At 47.9% G+C, this 14,272-nt stretch overlaps 6 protein-coding genes across 6 annotated transcripts; 4 read left to right on the top strand and 2 right to left on the bottom strand.

Annotated features, from left to right (window-relative positions):
- Positions 1-433: 433 nt before the first annotated feature.
- Positions 434-1,957, top strand: BU24DRAFT_445166 (uncharacterized protein; the record flags this gene model as incomplete). The annotated part of the gene is made up of 2 exons (XM_033530680.1): positions 434-613; positions 668-1,957. The coding sequence occupies 2 exons, from the start codon at positions 434-436 to the stop codon at positions 1,784-1,786; spliced, it is 1,299 nt and encodes a 432-aa protein (XP_033377641.1). The 3' UTR covers positions 1,787-1,957.
- Positions 1,886-2,281, top strand: BU24DRAFT_86868 (uncharacterized protein). The gene has a single exon (XM_033534728.1). It carries the CDS (start codon positions 1,984-1,986, stop codon positions 2,215-2,217), a length of 234 nt encoding a protein of 77 aa, XP_033377640.1. The 5' UTR covers positions 1,886-1,983; the 3' UTR covers positions 2,218-2,281.
- A 1,532-nt stretch (positions 2,282-3,813) lies between these two features.
- BU24DRAFT_402089 (FACT complex subunit spt16) lies at positions 3,814-7,740 on the bottom strand. Its single transcript, XM_033525513.1, has 6 exons — positions 7,454-7,740; positions 7,307-7,391; positions 7,123-7,244; positions 6,911-7,069; positions 5,438-6,857; positions 3,814-5,391 (listed from the first exon to the last, which is right to left on the bottom strand). The coding sequence occupies exons 1-6, from the start codon at positions 7,631-7,633 to the stop codon at positions 4,274-4,276; spliced, it is 3,084 nt and encodes a 1,027-aa protein (XP_033377639.1). The 5' UTR covers positions 7,634-7,740; the 3' UTR covers positions 3,814-4,273.
- A 207-nt stretch (positions 7,741-7,947) lies between these two features.
- On the top strand, positions 7,948-9,619 carry BU24DRAFT_402088 (mitochondrial carrier). Its single transcript, XM_033525512.1, has one exon. It carries the CDS (start codon positions 8,257-8,259, stop codon positions 9,463-9,465), a length of 1,209 nt encoding a protein of 402 aa, XP_033377638.1. The 5' UTR covers positions 7,948-8,256; the 3' UTR covers positions 9,466-9,619.
- Positions 9,620-9,710: 91 nt separating this feature from the next.
- On the bottom strand, positions 9,711-10,715 carry BU24DRAFT_358997 (uncharacterized protein; the record flags this gene model as incomplete). Its single annotated transcript, XM_033524019.1, has 2 exons — positions 9,711-9,878; positions 9,915-10,715. 2 exons carry the CDS (start codon positions 10,713-10,715, stop codon positions 9,711-9,713), a joined length of 969 nt encoding a protein of 322 aa, XP_033377637.1.
- A 990-nt stretch (positions 10,716-11,705) lies between these two features.
- BU24DRAFT_428840 (glycerate dehydrogenase) lies at positions 11,706-13,342 on the top strand. The gene has a single exon (XM_033529576.1). It carries the CDS (start codon positions 11,811-11,813, stop codon positions 12,966-12,968), a length of 1,158 nt encoding a protein of 385 aa, XP_033377636.1. The 5' UTR covers positions 11,706-11,810; the 3' UTR covers positions 12,969-13,342.
- Positions 13,343-14,272: the final 930 nt, after the last annotated feature.

Here is a 14,272-nt window from a genome sequence, read left to right as displayed (position 1 = left end):
TAATGGGATCACCAATAGCAATGGAAGGGCCACGGATGTTCTACAGTATGATCCCACCTGTCAAGGCGACTTGTTCTTCATCTCCTTCCTCTCTTAGATATCTCTTCCTTTTTCCGGACGATCCTCCGCCATCCGAACGGAAAGGTGATCGACACAGTCCTCACGTGGACGCATGCCTCTGATTTCCGGCCTCGTGAGGCAAATTAGGCTTAGCCTCGAAACCTCTAAGAGAAATTGACCTGACCTATTAATTGCCTAGGTACTCCGTACCTGATTCAAAAAGCCATCAAGTCTATGACTTCACATCATTTTACATACCTAGGTACGAGTTCCGTCCCTCGTACGCGCCCGCGCCTAGCCTCCACATAATTGATGCTGATGCCATTGCTATGAGCGTCGTTCATAACTCAAGTCGAGCATCTGCCTATACATAATGCCACAACGCAACGAAACCGACCGGCGAAGCGGCGATATGAACAGCAAGCCTGTGACGTCACCTGCAAACGTCTCGCCTACCAAGCGTGGAGAGGACTGGGTTCATAATAGTGACAATTCAATTCAACACAATCGCAATGATGCTGGATTAACCAACGAAGATCAGACCAAGCCAGATGTCACCGGGTTTGATAAACCTCAGTCAAACTTCAGAAAAGAACACTCGCCACAGAACCAGGGCAAAACTCGATCTACCCGATCACAAAGTCTCGTTCAACTACTCAAGTGGTTTGTTCAAGATCAATGGTTTCTTATTGTTTTCGCCATTTTGATCCTGGTTTCATCGCAAGTCCAAGTCCCTGCCGCACAGCAACGAATAAAACGAACCGTCATCACATATCTATCGGTCTCTATAATCTTCTTCATCAATGGCTGTACACTGCCCACGAAGATCTTGATAGAAAACTACTTCCGTTGGAAAGTTCATGCCTTCGTCCAATTGCAATGCTACCTTGTCACGTCTGCTGCAACATTCGCCATCGTCAGCCTGTGCGCAACCAACCCCAATTTCATGGATCCTTGGCTGCTTGTTGGGCTTCTTTTTGTCGGTTCGGCACCAACCACAATGTCCTCTAATGTTGTCATGACCAGACAGGCACACGGAAATACCGCTCTGACTGTTGTCCAATCAGTTCTAGGGCAGTTCCTCTGTCCATTTCTTACCCCCATCATTCTTCAAATGTATCTTTCCAGTGGAGCTTGGTACACCAAAGTTTTGGTCAATGGGGACAACTATGGAGAACTGTACCGACGTGTCTTCAAGCAACTTGGATTATCTCTGTTCATGCCGATGTTTGTGGGACAAGTTGTGAGATACTTTTATCCCAAAGAGTGTGACCTTGTGTTCTTCAGTTGGAAGATGGCGAAACTGTCTTCAATATCTCTACTACTTTTGCTTTGGCAGACATTCGATCAAGCTTTCGGCAGCGGCGCCTTTGCTGGTCTCAAGCCATCCAATGTGGTTTTCCTTGTATTTCTATCGATCTCCTTCTATTTTCTGTGGCTCGGGATCTGCTTCGTTGCATCTATCGTCTGGCTTCCAAAGAAGGACGTCATAGCTTGTTGTTACTGTACTCCAGCTAAAGCTGTAGCTCTGGTCGTTCCTCTGACTTCGGTCATGTATCTGAATGTCAGTGTAGTAGAGCAGAGTAAGCTGCAGATCCCCGTTATACTCTATCAAGCCTTTCAGGTTGCTATTGGGGGTGTCTTGACCATTCTTTTCAGAAAGTGGGTCCGGCCTGAAGAGTTGGCTGAACAGAGGGAACATCGCGCTTGTGCACCTCAATCATAGGAAGATCATGTCAGAAAGCCGTACAGCTGGGCAGCTTAGAAGATTTACTTAAGATTTTTGAAAAGCCGCCAGGCAAGCTATGTTACACGGGAATTTGTCGTTATTTTGACCTTTGCTTGTCACAATTATTGAAACAACCAAATAAACGCCGCAAATCGTACTACTCAGAATCGGATGTACATGTTTCAAGTAAAGCAATGCGACATCCCCGCGGTTCGTTATACTTCGTTGTTTCGTTTCGCCTTCTACTCTATGTTATACAACAGCAGCCATTTGGAATCTTTACCTATGTCAGTATGAACATACGTCAATATCATTTCCCGTCAACTCACACATGGACATTTCCCACCAAAGCCACCATCACACTTGCATTCAATACAAGGGCTTTGGATTTCGCTGATGCCGTCGCTATCGAGGACATTCACAAATGAACGTTTGAGGCTGAACTGTCCACGTTCTGTCAGTAAAAACATGCACATCCGATCAACCTCCCTCGACTTACCGCTGCCGGTGAAGCCAGCACGGCGGATGCCATCGCGACTGCAACAATTGCCATGAGTCTCATCTTGTCGATAGCACGTGTAGCACGATCCTTTCGGAAGTTAACAATTTCGGGAATTCTAATATTGTCGTAGAGGCAAGTTCCAATTGGCAGTATGTACGTTGCGATTCCCAAAAGATCAGGATGGGGACGCCCTTTCTTATGAAGGAAATAAGTTTGTCTATCAAATCATTTCCGGCCCTTGCGCACTAGCTCCTATACCCCTTGCAGTCCTATTTATTGACAGCACGTCCCAAGGTCCGGTTTCCCGCCCTCGTGGCAGATTCCAAACTGCAAATTAGCAGCGTAGGAAAGTTCCCTTTGTCTATCGTCTGCAAAGCTCGGAGAACACTTCTGGAGTGACCAATAATATCCCTGGAGAAGGCAAGGATGTATGGAAACCGAGAAACCCGGGTAAATTGGCTGGAAGATTTCGACGACATATACGAAACAAACGCATATTAATTTGTGGGGAATACACTTGCATTGTTCTACGCAAGTCTATTGGTATCAGGATTTTCCAGCCAGCCATCACCCGATGTTATGGTGGTGGGCACAGGACAGATATCGTAATCCGTGTGGAGCGGTTTCCGATGACTAGCAACCTTAATCGATCTTTCAAAAAGGTAATACACTAGGTCAGATTCCGGTATTGTCAACGAAGTGAATGAATGGGCAGACACTCTTGTTCGTAGTAGATTCAGATCGGCTACGTTTCGCTGTGCGATACACCTTTTCACTGTCCTTTCTGGCCAGTACATAGGGACGAACGCTCGCATAACTGTTCTATCCGCTCGGTTTGTGATACTTTATCCACTAGCTCAATTCATGCTGCTGAGGCTTTCCTTAACTTCTTTGTGATAAGTCATTCTGGTCTCGCGTGGGCTGAAGTGCTACACTCCATCCCCGCAGACTCACTCAAAGGGGAGTGCAGAAAAGTCCAGACAACCGTATGCAATCTATGTCTCTTAGTGCCCAGACCATATCCAAGCAGACCACCTAGTTCCCATACACAACCATAAAAGCTTGATTCCTCGGCTGCGTGGCGAGCCTGAACCTATGGACCTTGCAACCGAGAGCGATCCGAGACGGCCATATCTTTCTTGTTCTGTCTGTGAGTGCAACATATGAAGTTGTTTGAAATCAACTCCTCGTAGTGGCAACTGCTTGCCACCACCTTGTGCGCAAGCGGTCAGTCAAAGCTGCCGGTCCTCACATTCGTATCAGTCACAGACCGAGTGCTCTAAGTCATTACGATCTAGGCGGCAACCTTTGAAGGATGCCCCAAGGGACTGTGAAGCGAAACAATCGTTCTACGACAACCTGGGAACCTCTTTCCCAGGATTATGGTCTAGACACTTGGGCTCCACATATGGTATCTTCTACACCAACAACCAGGAAGGATAATACCGACCCTGTCGCACATCCATGCGATACCCATCTCGTCTAGCACCACTCCTGCTTGCTTACTATGTACTGTAGTAGCCTGTGTTGCGATAAGACTATTTTCTTCCATTTCTTGTGAGTTGTCTTGTCAGCTCAATGTCCAATTTACTCTTTGTGTAGCCATCATGCGAAGTAAAGATGTAAAAGGCGCTGATCCTCCGCAAGAGGCCCACGGAAACGTTATATCCTTACTCAACTTGACGATCACAGAAAGACGAAATCGGGCAAGTGGAAATTCAATAGCTAAGCGCGAAGCGCCTGAGCAAAGTCTGAATCCCATGAGCAGCGATGAAAAACTTCAATTGTACAAAAGTGATTGAAAAGCATCCCAGGAAAGTACGTCTCCAAATTTGAAAGACTCCATCCATTATGGTAAATAGGCATTTTCACCTATACAGAAGAAGCCCCACGGGTAGTGATAAAGGCATGAACGGTAACACCTGCAAAACTCCATGATAACCTATTAGCCGATTGCCGTTTCCCTTAATATTCTAGACCGTTCAGCGCTTGCGCTTACTGCCACCCTTAGATTTCTTGCGATCATCTTCGTCCTCGTCAAGATTGGTTTCTCGGTCCTTCCTGGCGGCCTTCTTCTCCAATTCATCCCAATCCTCGCCTTCCTCAGAAAGTGATGCATCGGAACCCTCGTCGCTCATTTCATCAGATGCGTTCTCATCGAATTCACTATCCTCTTCGGACGATTCGTCAGACTGTGCAAGTTCAGACTCGCTGACTTCAAAAGCGGATTCTTCTTCCTCTTCCTCGCCATCTTCATCATCAGAATCAGTTGAGAGGAAAGACCAACCACCATCTGCAAAGAACTGATGAGGGTCCGCGGTAACAGTCTTCATGATTGTTGTCCAATTGAGATTAAGGGGGCCTTCGGAGAAAGGAATGTCAACGCTGTCCAGCCAATCCTTGACGGACTCCAATGACTCAACAGGAATGGTGTTGATGTGGAAAGGTGCACGGTTGAAGTCCTTGAACACAACCACCATATCGAAGTTGCGCAGACCAAATTGCACGCGTTCGAGATGAACAATTTCCACCTCGGACAGAGTAATGCAGGTGAACGGAGGCTCAGTAAGCTGCACCAAACAATCCGTCGTAGGACAGATCAGGACAGACGAACGAGAAGGCACGCCGTTGAATCCAAGTTCCCGGAACGGAATATCGACCGCTACGTTATCGTTTCGCGCAGCATCAGCGATCTTTTCGGCGAAATTCTTGAATTCTTTGTCCAGTGCTGCCCTGCGTCGGCGCTCCTCCTGTTCCTGTTCAAACTCTTCTTCATCTCCAAACTTATGACGACGCTTCCGGTTGCCTGTCTCGTCGAATTGCATTTCCGTGGCCTCCCGGACGAATTGCACGTCTTTAGCCTTTTTCTTACCAATCATGATGGGATTCTTGAGGTGAACATGGATGATGACGATGAGTTCGTGTTGTGAAGGCTGGAAAAAAAGGTGTTTTACATTGCTGAAGAGAATGTCGACTTTTGTTCCACCTGCGCCATGTATGTAGCGCAGACCATTCTGATGGATTTCGACGCCTCCGGGGATACGCTTTCCATCAAGAGCGGGTCGCATAAAGATGAGATCCAAGACATGGGGTTTTCGTGCTACATTGATCAGCCAAGTCTTGTAATATATTGAATGAACACTTACATTTGATCGGGATGAGCTTGTCCTGCTCAACGACATCCTCCATCTGCTTCTTCTCTTGTTCACGCCTAACGACATCCTTCTTGAGTTCAGTGATGTCTCGAGTGATACTCTCGATACGGTCGATATCGTGGGATCGGAAGGTCAAGCTACGAATGAAGTGTGCGTTGGGGTCCTCAAAAGGTTGATCGTCTTTTCGGCCAACACCCTGACCAGGGGAGAGGAAGTTGATGCGGAGAGAGGTGAAATCGTTTTCGGGGGTATGAGAAGCGTTCTTGATGGTATGTATATGAAAAGGCACTGGACGTCCCATGATGGGGAGAATGACGGTTAAGTTCTTCTTGTCGACCACAATTTCAAGGTTGGCGACACGTGCTGGGAGTTGGTTGTCGCGCTTGTATGATTCGAAACGCTTGAATTTCTTCTCTTCAGTACCGTTGAGGGCCTTAGCTCCTTCGCCATATTGTTCAAGACCTGCTTGCTGTTTCTTCCCATGCAGTTCCTTTTGATGCTGCCTTCGAAGCTCTTCCCGCTCTTGATCATTGTTCTTTGCTCGATCCTGGCGAGTACGGGTTTTGGTGATGTTTGTCTGAGCAATTGCAGGTCGTTCTCGCTTGGGTTTGGGCTTTGTCTCCTCCTCGGAATCGTTGAAGAAGAAAGATACAGCATCCAAATCCGTAGAAGCATCTTTAGTAAAAACTGCGCATTCGGTTGACATAACACGCACAGTATCCACAATGGCAATGGAGTAAGTCTTGCTCTTCTTATCTTGGGGGTCGGGATTCTCCAGATCCGACAAAGTGGTGCTGATGACAAGAGTCATGCCGTCTTTAAGCACTCGATTATTCTTCGCGCTGAGGATAAGATTGGCATCCTTGTTTTCAACCCCAATACCATAACCGATGTTCTTGGGGAAACTCTTCTCCAATTCGGGCTTCTTTGCCTTGAGAATGTTCAGGGCCTTGTTGTAAACGTCCTTGGCCACAACACCATCCTTGATCATCTTGATTGCAGCCTCGTGGATGCTCAAAAGTAGCCTGTAGATACCCTCTTGCTGCTTGTTGGGTCCAACCATATACGTACGCGCCAGTAGACAGCCGTACGTCTGGTAACGAAGACCGAGTGCGGAAACGATGACGCCGGCATGGAGGTTATTGGTATCTGGTTCAGAATTGAACTTTAGGTCGTAATTACCACCACTTTGGACGGTTGGCTGTAGGCACCAATCCAACTGTAAATTGTCGAAGTTTTTCGAGACCTTCTCTTTCTGAAAGAACTTCGCATCGTCGATCTTGTTCGTTACTTTGTCGGCAAAGGCGGCGTGGGTTATTTTCTTCTCTGAGTCGAGGATCTCGGACATCTCCTCGACAAAATATCTCGACATGAGCGCGCTGGATGCTCTGGAGGCATCTCTCATGATTCGCTGATTAGGATTAGTGCCAGAGACCAATGAGGAGGATTGGTGTATAGACTCACGAGCTCTTTCTCGTCCTTCACTGCGAGTGCAGCATTAGATAGGATGGGTGCCAGGTCAATCTGATCCTCCTCCTTGATGTCTGCGGCTTGGAACTCGGCTTTCCATTCTTCCGCGAAAGCTCCAGTTGAATGGTCCTTCTTAAGGACCGCGACCTTGTTCTGTAGAGTGTCAGAAACATGCCTTCATTGATCATCAAATTACCGTGGCTTACACCGGCATTTTTTAGAGTAGCCAAGCAGCTCTGAAATTGCTTCTTGTTCTCCTCGGGGTCTTTTCCTCGCACCAAGATCTCCACGGGAACCTTGCCGCTCTTCAGAGGCTCAAGATATGAAGCTGCGATCCGCACCATCAGCATATTGTTTCCATTCCCCAACATGGACTGTAGACTAACGAACCTTTCTTCTTGGTTGTGACAATTTGACAAAGGTCGGGTGTGATGATGAATAGCGTCGCTGGGAATTCATATCCTAGGAGCCAAAGCTATATTTTTCGCATCAAACATTAGCTTCGAGACATCCCAGCGGAGCTGTCAATTCGCATACCTGGAATGCAGCTGGCTTCAAATAGCTGCCTGGATCACTGGCTTTGCCCACTACAGTGGCGATTGACCCGGCGCCACCAAAGACCTGATCGCCTGAACGCTTGTCTGCCTTCCACTTGGTTATGAAGCCGCTTAAACGGTCATGAAAGAGCTGCTTGTCGATCACAATATCGTCGGCCATGATGAAGGCAGTTGCAGCTAAAGAACCTTCAAGAGTTTCGACGGTGGCCGAGATGGGGAGGGGAGATGGTGGAAGGTGAGTGAGTGGGCGTGAATGGAGCAAGAAAGTCGACGCGCGAGAGGCTCTTTAGTCGGAGAATCATAGCGGCGGAGAAGACGCGACATAGTTACGCTAGTCCTTATCTGGATAAAATGGCTAGGCCATTATTGGACTAGTACAGCTGGGGCGCCCAGACGTCCACGCTGCGCTCTAGTTGACTGTATATAGTACATTGTGTGTACATGACATATGGGACAAAATTGCACGTGACAGATGTACCTTCCACCTAGGTCAGGTACCTAGGTACATGCATACATACAAATCCCACTACATGCCTAACTAGAGGCATGTACCTATTACCTCACCCAAGCACGAATATTCGGAAAAGCCTGTCCAACTGACCGACCACCACCCTCGCCGTCGCGGTTGACCAGACCACGCGCAACGTGCGCAATCATCCTCGCTTTACTTGTTCTTCTCTTACCATCCCAAACGCCAACTCAGATCTTCGAACATCCGACCAAATGCCTTGATGCCTCTAGGCGACCACCCCGCCCTTTCTCTTCGTATGATAAGGAAATGAAATGACAACCAGCTCCAGTGTGCGGACTGGAGCGCATTCCCGCCATGATGGTACCGAATCTTCTCCTCCATCGAACAAAGGCAGTGCATCGACGGGAGTGCAGGCTGCGGGAATGCGTGCTATCACGGCTCGAGCCGTTGCCTTCTATTTCCGCGCACCCATGAAGGCTTTCTTCAAGGGTCGAATCGATTATCTAGGATATGCTCGCGCTATCAATCCGCATATACAAGCCCAAGCGTCATGGTCATGGAGAATGACGACGCCTGCCTTGCTGGCTCATGCTGTTCGGACAGAAGGCTGGAGCTTCATTCCCAACCAAGTACTCCCTCCGCTCCTGGCGAACACGTTCATAGGCGCCGTACTTTACACAGCATATCTTCAGTCACTCTCCTCTCTGCACATCCCAGCGTCGCATCACACGAAGCGCACATACCCTCCGCCACCCGTGGCAACGACACTCACAGCAGGCTTCATAGCCGGAAGTATTCAGTCACTTCTCGCCGCTCCTTTTGACGCTTTACAAGTTCGCTTCCGAACCGCCGACATCCTCGATGGAAAATACAAGACGATTTGGCAATACGCCGGACATAAGTTGCAATCTATAGGCTTACGGGGCGTATTCGCTGGCTGGACTCTAAGTCTGATGAAAGACTCCTTGGGCGCCGCTTTGTTCTTCAGCACCTTTGAAACAATCAAGAATCAGGCATACTATGAGTACATAACGAAATACTACGGGAGCAGGACGAGAGATTCGCTGATAGAATCGGCACGCTTTACTCACGAGGAAAGGGATGGGCGTCCTGTTATCAAGCCACATTATGCCCTCGAGCCATCATTCCTATTGATTGCCGGCGTGTCTGCATCCATCATGCAACAACTTGTTCAACATCCTCTGACTGAGCTCCAAACTGTGCACTATCGGCGTTTGGAAGCCCTCGATCATCAGGCCCACTATGAGTCACGCCCTTCCCGGATCATTAATCGCTACTACCATGCTTACGAAGAAACGTTTCGCCAATGTAAGAAGATAGCGAAGCGGCAGGGCGGTTGGAGAAAGTACCTCTACCGCGATTTCTTCATGACTACCATACGGCAAGTGCCGAGCACAAGTGCAGGACTCATTGTATTCGAGCTAGTACGACGTAAATACGCCTTTGAAAGCGAAGAAGTCGTCATTCGAAGAGAAGGCTTCGAAATCCTTCTGAATTAGACACTTTGACGAACTACGGAGAGATCGATCATGTATTATTATCTTTTTGATACCCCGGCACAGCATCAATGCATACATTAGAAATAGAAATGGCTCGGTAGATTTTAATATTCGTATATCTCTTATCACTACGGAACTTAACGTTGGTCCAGCGCGATACGCGTGCGCCAATATTTTCAGAGCAGTGTGCTGCATATGTGAAAACTCCTCTAAGATAACCATGCGTGAATGAAGCAATCAATGCACTAAATGAAAATCACTGGTTCAACTTCGATTGGTGTTGGTCGAGGTCGTGGCCGGGTCCTGGTTATCGTTCCAACAAAGTCTGTTGCAGTGGACGTCAAACGCACAATCGTTGTTTCGGCTGGGCTATGTCTACCGTTAGTGGTTCCAGTCATTTGCGTACAATGTGACTTTTGTACCTACCTCGACGTTGATTTGTACTTGACAAGCTTTGTCAAATAAACAGTTGCTGTCGGTGTTGGTGTCAATTCGTCCTCAGGCCTGGTGACCAGCTTTTTGCTCTTGCTGGTGGTCTCAATCGAGATCTCGGTTTCCAATAGGAGTATGGTGGACAGATCGATGTATGCGATGGTATCCGTAACCTGAGCTTGTAAAGTATCGATGATCAAAGTCCCCGGCCCAGTGACCGTTGTCGTCACCTCCACTGGCCACTCCACTGTGGTAGTGGTGGTAACAACAACCACTTCCCATACCTCCTGGTAGCGTATACACTCGAGAGTATCATTATCCAATATCGTGCAGATCTTTGTGTCAACATCGGACGGCGTGTCGCCCAGTGTGAGGGATTGCCATGGTGCAATCCAGTAAGTCATCATGCGCTTAACAGTAGGCGCTGGCGTAATTAGAGATGTTAGATTTTGGAGTGTCGGTGTAGGAGTCTCGAGGGTGAATCCACATTCGCTTGAGAAGGTAATTTCCTGCGAGCAATCCGTGACTGTGATCTTGGACGCCAGCCCTGTGAGTGTGGTCGCACAGACAGTGGTCTCGGTAGGCACATACACGGTCTCGCAGGTACCTGACCCAGCGGTCTTCGTTTCATATAATGTGGATTCATTGAGATAAGGCGGACCGAGCAAGGTAGCAGTCGGGACGAGGGCAAGCGGTCCAGGGACACACCACACGTAGTCAAGGAGATACGATGTCATGACCTGGCTCTGTGCAGTTATATCCACGGGCTGTGCATCGGGAGAAGGAAACACCCGGGTGATCACTTCTGGATTGAACATCGGTGTTGGGGTGGATAGGTGTGGGACGGGTATCGTGAGGTTCGTGGAATCAGTAGTATTGACCTGGATGAATTCAACTTTCGCTATGGTGCCGCGGCCATCCAAGTTGTCGAAAGCTTCGTGCTTGAATGCATTCGGTCGTCGAGCTAAAGACCCATGAACTTGTAATAGGAACGAAGTGATAGCCGCTGTGTCTCGAAAGGTCTTCATTTTCAGGCACGCTGTGAATATTTGGTGGTGGAGCGAGAAACACAGCAATCCTCTCGAACAAGCATATCTGTTATGTGGATTTGTCGTGTAGCGGAATGCGGCGAAGGAGAGCTCTGTTGCCATAGTCCCTTACATGGCCAACGGCGCCCTGACATGCAATGCATAAAAGAGACATCATCATATCTATATAGAAAGAATGCTACATGTTAATATGACCCGTTACGAAGTAGCCTTGTACTACCCTCGTCCTTCTGTCGGTGGTGGCTTAGCCGATAGCAACCTTTCTTTGCAACTAAGATGGCGTGAAAGGCAACAAGAACCATGCTTGCTCAAACGGAATCTCTTAAATTCACTATTTCGTGCGGTATTGAGCATGCAAATAAGGCGCTCTATATCTGTGTTTCTGAGCGAGTGACTTCTTGGTTCTTTGGCTCTCTCTGACTACGTGCCAGTGGGATGCATACTACCTCTCAAGTCTGTGAATGTACAAATCACGTGACTACACTTATTTCATGTAATATGCATTTAGGAGGTACATACGAGCAACAGGCAGGTACATACTAGAATACGGGTATGTTTGGATGTCTTGTCGTACCTACAGGCTACGAGATAGCACTCGACCTTATCCGCAAAGGCCTATTCCGGATATACCTAACATTTCAACATAGCGAGCCGAAGCGCGGGCCAATGATCTCCTAGTCCCTGAACGCCATCGAACCCCACATTTCGCAATCACGGCTGCACGGTTACGAATTACGGCTCTTGCACAGGTTCAAAAGATAGAATATATCGATTGTATTCTATACATTAACTTCCGCTACACATATATATCGTCCCAAACTCTAGAAATCCCTTCTTTTGCCGTTTCCCCATTTCGTCCCAAACATGGCTGATGGGCGTTACCCCGTAAAATTGGCGATCCTGGATGACTACCATGGCATTGGTGCATCGCACTTTTCAACACTCGGCCCAGCCAAAATCTCGATAACGACTTTCAAAGACTCACTTCCACCCTACAGCCATCCTTCTGCCACAGATGCAGACCGCAAAGCCGTGGTCGAGCGCCTCAAGCCTTTCGAGCTCCTCTCGACAATGCGCGAGCGCACACCATTTCCCGGCGAATTATTGCGGCAATTACCAAACTTGAAAGTGATTCTAGGTACTGGAACACAGTTTGAGTCGTTTGACCTGACAACAGCGAAAGAGCTTGGAATAAAGATTGTAGCTGCGCCGGGCAAAGGTAGAACAGATGGACAGGGCAGTGGGCCACCTGCTCGGGTTGAGATTGATGTCAAGAAAGGGGGCGGTCATCCTACTACCCAGCATGCATGGGCTCTAATTCTTGGCCTTGCTCGTAATATAGCTGCCGATGATGCCGTTGTGAAGGGCAAGAACGGTTGGGCGGGTTGGCAGACAGAGCTGGCCATTGGACTTCAAGGAAAGACACTTGGAGTTGTCGGACTGGGCAGACTGGGTGCATTAACCGCGAGAGTCGGGGTTTTGGCGTGGGGTATGAGGGTTGTTGCATGGAGCGAAAACCTAACGCAAGACAAAGCGGATGCATTGGCAGATGAAGTTGGACTACAAGCAACTGGTGGCGGAACTGCGGCTGGGGACGAAAAAACAATCAGGGTAGTGAGTAAGGAGGAACTGTTCAGGACCGCCGATGTTATAAGTCTGCATTATGTGTTGAGCGCTCGATCACGTGGAATCGTAGGCACGCAAGAGTTGGGTTGGATGAAGGAGTCTGCTTTGCTGATCAACACCTCCCGAGGACCTCTCATCGATGAAGCTGCCCTGTTGGACACACTACGCAATGGGCGCATACGAGGAGCTGCTTTAGATGTATTTGACATCGAGCCGTTGCCTGTCGACAGTCCCTGGAGGACAGAGCAGTGGGATGCGGCATCGAAGAGCAGAGTGCTTCTTACCCCACACATGGGTTATGTTGAAGAAGGCACCCTCAGAACTTGGTACGAAGAAACGGCAGAGAATGTTGAAAGATATCTTGACAGTAGAGATCTTCTTCACGTAAAGACATAGCCCGGTCGCATTCAAGGGGGTTGATCACATCACAAAGCTGAACGAGCTTACTCCTGGAAGCTAGCAGCCTTAATGGCTAAAAATGTGTTTTCAGTCTTTGTTCTGGTATAGAGCACCATTACCTGCAAGACTTCGAAAAATGAGTTCGTCATAAACAAAACCTACCCTCCAAATCTGGAATGATCTACAATCAGCAAGTTTTTCGAATAGGTCTTACGACATTGGAATTAAATCCGCTCTTGGCTGGTCTTTTCAAATCTGACAGTATCAGCGTCGAGAATTTTGGGTTGGAATGTAATTGTGAGGGGATGCAATGTAATCGCTATGATCGGAGTCGTGCCACTAGAACTGAGCGAACCCATGATGATTTTGAGGGATTAGCGAGTTTGCAAATTGAGGACTCGAACTCTAAGTACGGAGTACTGTGTAGAGATACAGTTTACGGTGTACATCAAAACATGCAAATACTCGTGAAGGGGCGAGCCGCACGTCACAACTCACAACCAACGTCGTGGGTAAGACCTTCTATCTGGATGATGACAACTACAAAATGATTGTCTATGAGGAGCCAATCAGTGATACAGTCGGAGGTGTAAATCTAACAAATGACTAACTACTATTGAATACAATAAGCGCAGCATCGGGATTGGCTTGTCCTTCGTTGACTGGCTCAAAGGTGGCGTCTGTCACATTCAGCTGTCGTCCGCCAAGGTAAGCCTTTGTGCATCGAAATCCCCACAAATTTGCATCCATGAATGCAAGAGTACGGAGTAATGCAAATAAAAATACAAATTTGTTTGGTTGATATAACATGAATTGTGCGAGAATCATCTCGCAATAAGCGATTATCATCGCCGAATGCCGTGGAGATGACATTGTTTTTGGTACCATAAAGCACCACAATGTGAAATTCAACAAGAGCTTGATCATGGCATTAGACGACTGGGTGAAGCATGCCCCTTTTTATTCTATTCGTGTGGCAGAGACTTGCATGGTTACTTTTGTTTTGTTTTCAATCAAAGCATTCGGCTCTCCGCATCAAATACCGAAAAGTGTTCATGGTCAGCGAAATGGCCCCTGGCCCACTCATTATATCCTGAAGCGACACCGACCCCTTCAGCATCTTCAGAAACCTCTGAAGATGCTGAAGGGGTTATACACCATAACATAGCTTGAAGCGATAGACACACTGCCATCTATCAGCATCGTCAGTTCGTTGATCTATTTGTAAACTTTCGAACGACAGAGCCACGGTATCAGAAGGTCGTAAAGGGGCTTTAACTGGCAGTGGAAAAAGCAAGTGC

The sequence above is a fragment of the Aaosphaeria arxii genome, assembly GCF_010015735.1.
Source record: "Aaosphaeria arxii CBS 175.79 unplaced genomic scaffold BU24scaffold_14, whole genome shotgun sequence".
Lineage (NCBI taxonomy): Eukaryota > Fungi > Ascomycota > Dothideomycetes > Pleosporales > Aaosphaeria > Aaosphaeria arxii.
The sequence above is the reverse complement of the archived record's forward strand: the minus strand, read 5'-3'. Positions and strand labels throughout refer to the sequence as shown.